General features: G+C 43.9%; 1 protein-coding gene across 1 annotated transcript in view; it reads right to left on the reverse strand.

Annotated features, from left to right (window-relative positions):
- rec8b (REC8 meiotic recombination protein b) overlaps positions 1–6,324 on the reverse strand; it is an 8,878-nt gene extending 2,554 nt beyond the window's left edge. Inside the window, exons 1-11 of the mRNA XM_031849769.1 lie at positions 6,269–6,324; positions 6,083–6,151; positions 5,501–5,643; positions 4,838–4,913; positions 4,177–4,294; positions 3,339–3,414; positions 2,889–2,956; positions 1,986–2,067; positions 1,351–1,417; positions 1,067–1,235; positions 394–528 (exon numbers count right to left, since the gene is read on the reverse strand). Of these exons, the coding sequence (XP_031705629.1) occupies positions 394–528; positions 1,067–1,235; positions 1,351–1,417; positions 1,986–2,067; positions 2,889–2,956; positions 3,339–3,414; positions 4,177–4,294; positions 4,838–4,913; positions 5,501–5,643; positions 6,083–6,151; positions 6,269–6,324 (1,059 nt within the window). The remainder of the gene's footprint in view (positions 1–393; positions 529–1,066; positions 1,236–1,350; positions 1,418–1,985; positions 2,068–2,888; positions 2,957–3,338; positions 3,415–4,176; positions 4,295–4,837; positions 4,914–5,500; positions 5,644–6,082; positions 6,152–6,268) is intronic.
- Between the last annotated feature and the right edge of the window lie 599 nt (positions 6,325–6,923).

Below are 6,923 nucleotides of genomic sequence, written 5' to 3' on the forward strand. Positions count from 1 at the left end.
AGAGAGAGAGAGAGAGAGAGAGAGAGAGAGAGAGAGAGAGAGAGAGATAGGGGCTGAAAGCCAGTGATGGTGTCTCAAAGGAAATTAAAGAAACAGGGAAGAAGAAAAGAAAGGCAGGAGAAAATAAAATCAATGAGCGCCATCCCAGCGGGCTTAGAGAGCAGGAGGAGAACGGGAGAGCTGGAGTTTAATTAAATGACGCGCTGGTGAATAGACACTTTGAAGGCAAATCTTTGATTACAGAATGGCAACGACTGGAAATTCAATTGGTCAGTGTCAGTGACCATTTGATCCTCTTCAGGGTGTGTTTATGAGTCCGCAGAATCACCAAACTTCCCTCTACATGACTGGAGTGTGCATTTTAAGTCAGTTGATCTCCGTGTGTTTCCGTACCAGTGTCAGAGTCTCGGCCAGCCGGTTTTCGATCTGCCCCTTCATCGCTCCTTCGGGTATCTGGACCTGAGGGTCCGCGAAGACCAGCTGACGCCTGCGGCCTCCGCCGGGCTTCCTGAGAGGAGGAGCTGCCGTCTGATGGAAAGCGTGAGAAGCCCCACAAGCTTTAATGTTTTTACAGCACTGGGTCTATAAATGGACGTCACACAAACTGGAAATCATGAATCTGTGTGTCGATACACACACGTGTGCTTTTTTTCTCTGTGACCGGTTTTCCAAAACGAAACTAGCAGCTCGTGAGTCACTTTGTGGAATGTGAATGAAAGCTGATGACAGCGAACGCCTCGTCGCTGTCGTCTCCATGTTTCCTGCATTTATGACGGCAGGTAAATTAAAATGTGCCGGGAATTTCCCTTTTAGTGTCATAATGGGTGTAGACAGGCACTCAACTTGGATTTAATAGATTTTTGTATTTAGGACGAGATCAAAGTTTGCCTCCAGTAATGACAGGGTGGCTTGTATGCTCTAAATAACTCGGTGCGAGTACAGCAATTACAGTGGTGTTAGTATTTCTTCACACTCAAGACACAAACTGCAAGTCTTTCCCTATTTCAGTTTACATTTTTGCATGATTACAACTACCAGTGCACACCTGGCGTCCCCCGTCTCTCACTCCTTCACGAGGACTTCCTGTGTCTCTGTCTCCCTCTTTCCCAGAGGGTGGGCTCGGCATGGCCACTTGCAGCGGGGTCATCTCCAGGGCGACAGCAGCCCGAGGGACCTCCGCAGGGTGACCTGACTCCTCGCCGAGCAGCCACGCACTGTCCCACTCTGCTCTCGGCCTGGACACAGCGACACACACACGCTTACTGTACAACACATGTTTTACTCTATTCATGTCACGTTCTGAGCTAAGTATACTGACGGCACGCTGACTGCCAAGGACAGAAGACGCACCGGTCGATAGAGGACGGGGCTCCTTCTCCTTCCCTGGTGCTCTCGTCTGCTTGCTGCCCTTTCGCTTCTGTTTGACACACACTCGTACATGATTCACAGTGTCACCATGTGGCACAATAGATGAGCACAAATAAACATATGATCAAGTGGACACAAATCCCCAAAAAGGATCTCATCTGTAAAAAGCTTAGTCACGATGAAATGACATACGTTATTAAAGAAACTGGTTTTCCTTGTTGTACAGGAAATCTACTGTCTCACTGCTGTTTTAATGCAGAAGGTAAACAAACGTTCTGCTGGCGTAGAAGAACAGTCGGCCGTGTCATCAAAGCGAAGCAGGCTTTTCTCTAACTTAAACGACGTTCCCTCTCAATTCTCCCCCTGAATCGAAAGCCTCTCCTGGAAGTAAACCTCTTCTTTCTGTCAGCAAAAGCTCTCACAGAGTCACAATTGCTTTTTTTCAATTACAGCCGTGGCACAAAATAACTTGACCTGGTCGACTGGTGCAGACGCGTAACGAGAGAGGAGGAACACACCGAGGGGGCTGATGCACCGAGTACAAACCCGCAGTATGACATCGGACCTAAAACACAAAGATACACACGCAATGCTAATCACACACTGAGGTACAACACCTTTACGGAAATGGTCTGCTTGATCCATCAACAAGTCGATCTCTCTGGATGTGGCTTCGGGAAGCTCAACTCCCTCAAAATACTGCTGCAGACAGAAGAGGAGGAGAGACAAACAGAGAGAGATGGGGACCAGAAACAAATATAAGCAATGGGGTTGGATGTTTAGTGTCCACGGTGATTAGTGTTGTAAGACAAGTGATGTAAACACAGCAGTAAACACAGCGAGCACAAAACAGAAGCGTATATATAGATAGACTTTTTGCATGCAAAGCAAAAGTAAACCCAAGGGGCAGACGGCAACAACAACAGCAACGTGAGCCACATATCTCTGCTAATGCACAGTGAGTGCAGGCTGATGTAATTAAGTCCGATCTAATCAAGCTGATGAGGCTTCAGCAACAGCGTTATCTGTCCCCAAGTGACACAATGAGGAGGGCAACAATGGACCCAGACTCACTGTAGTGAAGCCGCTTTTATGACCAAGACGATATATAGCTCCGACTTCTCTTAAGCACCGCGGACGCTGAGCGGTGACTTCAGGACAGCCAGTTAGGCGCCAGGAGTTTTAACGTCCACATTCCACCGCACCGTTAACTTCCTGCATTATTTACACCGTCTTAAAAAATGGATGGAATTCTTTTAAACATTTGAAAAAAAAAAACAACAAAAAACAACTGTCTCCCATTATTATTTGTTCTTTTTTTTGAGCAGTGAGAGAATAATGAGAAATAAAAATGTAGAATTTCAAGAAAAATGGAGTGGGCCGTATAGAATCTGTATTGGCTTTAATGCTACTTCCTCATCACAATGACAGGAGGGACCAGCGAGCGAGCGGCCTACTTGTGACAAAGAGCTGAACTGATTCTGCTGTAGGCGAGCGGTCCCGTTTCCCGGAGAGTTTACCTCGGCAGCCGTGATGACGAACTGCTGCTCCTCTTTCAGGGAGATGGCGGCCGGAGGTGACCTGAAACCTGGTTCAGCACAGCAGGGAGGAATTAAGCCCAAATCTGGAGCCTGGGGCTGATGCCTTCTTGTGCAGATAGACTAGAGATTAATTCGCTGATCACAGAACATGTATTCACAGTGTTCCTAATAGCAGCAACATGTTTTGTGCCAAAAGTTTAAATTTAGAAGAAAATCGGAATCTAAGCTAATGAACTGACCCATTTCTAAAACCTCTGAAGAATCAGAACAACCTCATTTATTTATGTAAGTGGGTTTATTTAAAGTGCATAGACCTACAAATAAACCCCTGTGAACATTGTATTGTAGTAAGTTCTGTCCCATTTCAGGTGAGGCCTCTTGAAATGGGACACAGCTGCCGTCTGTCAAACGTTACATCATCAGTCTCACCGTCGATGTCGTCCGTGCTGTGAGGACTGAGCACCAGGGAGTGCCGGGAACCTGCCGCTTCCATCCCCGACATTTGCTAGAAACGTAGACACAAACATGACATAGCGAGACAGAACACCTGAAACGTGTTGTGCGTGAACACGAGGTTAAGGCTGTCGTGGACCAAACTGATTTAGAGGAAGTATTTTTTCTCTTTTTCTTCTTTCGCCTGTCTGATACATAAACTGGCTCTGAATATACAGCAGGTACTAATTTGCAGTCCAAGTTTAGGGATGCTTTAAATTCCATGACGGCACCCCAATAAATGATTTTCATATTCCCACACGTTTGCTCCGTCTGTAATTGAACCCACACATGGTGTTTTCCACAGGGAACGATTACGAGGAGGACAAAGTTCAGCCGCGTCGGCCAGATTTACAGCACGCAGACTGGGTCAGAGTCATCTACACCTGTGCATCGTATGGAACATGTGCTGTGCTGGAATGGGAGTGACCCACACACGTGAACATAAGGCCAAGAAACAATGACTCAGCAGTTGATGGTTTATCAGTGACTTGAAGGTGAGCATAAAAAAGTGGAATATTTTAGATTATGAGTTGTTGTTGAGTTTCGTTGTGCTAGGCTACAGAAACAGAGACATTAGACCACACCACCTGCAGTACATGTTGTACAGGTGTAGGTATCCTTACTGTACCTGGTGTATCTTATACATGTTGTACAGGTGTAGGTATCCTTACTGTACCTGGTGTATCTTATACATGTTGTACAGGTGTAGGTATCCTTACTGTACCTAGTGTATCTTATACATGTTGTACAGGTGTAGGTATCCTTACTGTACCTGGTGTATCTTATAGGGGCTGGGCAGTTGGTGTGATTCCATGAGGCCGAAGAAGGGGTCCTGAGCTCCCTCAGCCGCCTCCATCATGGTCATGCTGTCAGGCACAGCCAAGGTCAACCTGCCAGAGAGAGAGAGAGAGAGAGAGAGAGAGAGAGAGAGAGAGAGAGAGAGAGAGAATATGTTACTAATCAGAATACGAGATCCATCAATCACATTCAGGTCTGCGTAGCTAATCAAACACTGTGCATACATTTATCTGCACTGTTGATTTTAATGGTAAATGATAAAATATTACCGGAGTGAGATTAACACGCAGCATCTTTAGAGTGCAGGATGTGGAAAAGATTTATTGCAGAAACAAAAGAGCTCATACATTACCGCGGTTACATAACACGGCTTATTAAACATTTACGAAGCCGGTCGCATGAAAGTAGCTCAATTTGTCCATCACTCACGCGATAACACACTACCAGCTCCTTTTCACAGTCTCTATTCCCCAAAACAATCCCCCTCATAAATATTCCACCAGACGCGCTTGAGCTCTTCTACTTCCTTAAACACATACAATCTCTGAACAGCTTAAAACTTTAGGCGCCCAAGGCTACAAAACAGTCCACAGCGCATGATCAAATACGGTGTGTGTGTGTGTGTGTGTGCAGACCTATCGGACTCAGCCATGTCAATATCTATGCATCTTTTAGAGCGCAGCAGGCGGTCAATGGTCTGTTGAATCTCCTCTGGAAAACAGAAAATGGGTTAAAACTGAGTTTTCACACACAAACATAAACCTCTTAGAAGGACAATCTCCACCCTGCCATGCTTATGAAATACAACATAACCATATTTCGTACTCTTGGGAGGTTCTAATCTATTTTGCTGATTGATGAAATGAAGGATTGTTGCTATGTCCCGAGCCACCCCACACAACAGACGTGGCTTCTCCTGCTGCTCATCATTATGCATTGTATTTCACTGTTTTCATCAACCACGACACAACAGCATGATTGCGAATCTGTCGGACGCAATCTCAAAGTCAGGCTGTAATTTAAGAGCAGACGGGCGGAGACTGTTGAGCTGTGTTTGGCTTGTAATGCATTCATCAGCTCTTTATTGGCTTCTAAATCAGAGTTGTCAAGGTGATTTGGGAGACATGCGTTGTGCAGATGTACGACAATGACATTGTTTGGGTTTTAAACCAAAACAGAGAGAGATTTCTACGTTTTGCAGCTGACAGAGAAGGTTTGTAGAGAATGTAGCTTGGAGGATCATTACGACTGATTTTGTTTTCTGCTCTTGCTTGCTCCACTTCCTGTGTTGCCCTTACCGAGCAAGAAGCCACACTGCTTGTGGTAGACTATGACCACCCCGTACTGCAGCTGAGAGGACAGGTAGAGAGAGAACCGAGGCCTTGGTAGGTTGGGTTGCGGTGCAGGAACCTGAGCTGTCACGTAGTCCAAAATGTCCCCGCTGTAACGATAAACAGAATTACTGATGCAAATTTAAAATGTGTTTCATGTCAAACAAGTCACGCTGGATCCCTAAAAATAACCTCAATATTTAAATTCAAAGAGGTTATAACACTATTCTCTTTTAGCTTCAAACTCTAGCAGGTGAGTATAACTTTATACCAAACTAGACTGCAGATTGCTTCAGAACAAGCTGCTAAAGATGCATCCTAGCACATTGTTACTATTAAAAGTAATCTATTACCAAGCAATATAAGATGGGCAAGATTGGTAGCGGATTGTTACAAAAACTACTGGAGAAATACTTATATATATCTATATATATATATAAATTAAACACATTTTTTATCTGGTCTAACATTCTTATTAATGAAATGAATGAGTCTTGCTAGTGACAGAAGCAGACAGCTAAGCTAAGCTAAAACTAGCCACATTCTTACCATGTTCGGTTGACGTCGACTCTGAGAAGCTCTCTGCGTGTGACCCTGAGGCCTCTGGTGGCTGCTAACCTGAATAACACAACACATTTTTGGATATTAACGATATTTAGAATGAAACCTTTGCTGACAGGCCCATCTGACACCCTTACAAGCTAATGAGCTAACGTTAGCTTTATTTTAACTCACCAGACTGTAGAAAAACATCCAGAGTGGCGTTGGAGGACAGTTGGGTAGTAAAACATTTTAGCTTTCTAGATGAAGCAGATACTTTGAGGACAGAGGTAAAGGTTTAGGAAAGTATTTAACAAAGTTAATGGTAAAATATTAAAAGCTTTATAAATTGTACCGCGAATTTCAAGCGCTAAAAACGTAATGAATCTCACCAACCAATCAGCTCGTGAGCTTCAGCGCATTGAAAGTAAACAGTCGTGATGCATTCAAGGACAAAGGAAAGTTAGAGACCTGATGTTTGGACGGTAATAGTTTTTTAAGAGGCTGGTGTTTTGAGATAGAAATGTGAATATTAAGGGTACAGCATTATTCTAGATATTGCTTTTTTCCACATTGAAAGTATTAGTTACTATTATGATGGTAGATGATTAGCAGTGATGGAAAGTACATGTACTTAAGTACTGCACTCTACTAACAAACCTACAGAGTTAATCATTTTATTGGTTCCTTGAGTGAACTTAAGTACTTGTCATTTTCATGAGTATTTCCATGTTATGCTGCTTTATGCTTACATTAATGCAGTATATTGTAATTGTCCTTGTACTGCATTCACTCATTTACATCCACTACATCACAGCTACATACAAAAATATGACCAGTTTAGAAAATA

The sequence above is a fragment of the Anarrhichthys ocellatus genome, unplaced genomic scaffold (genome assembly GCF_004355925.1).
Source record: "Anarrhichthys ocellatus isolate YVR2014 unplaced genomic scaffold, GSC_Weel_1.0 scaffold10, whole genome shotgun sequence".
NCBI classification, from domain to species: Eukaryota; Metazoa; Chordata; class Actinopteri; order Perciformes; family Anarhichadidae; genus Anarrhichthys; species Anarrhichthys ocellatus.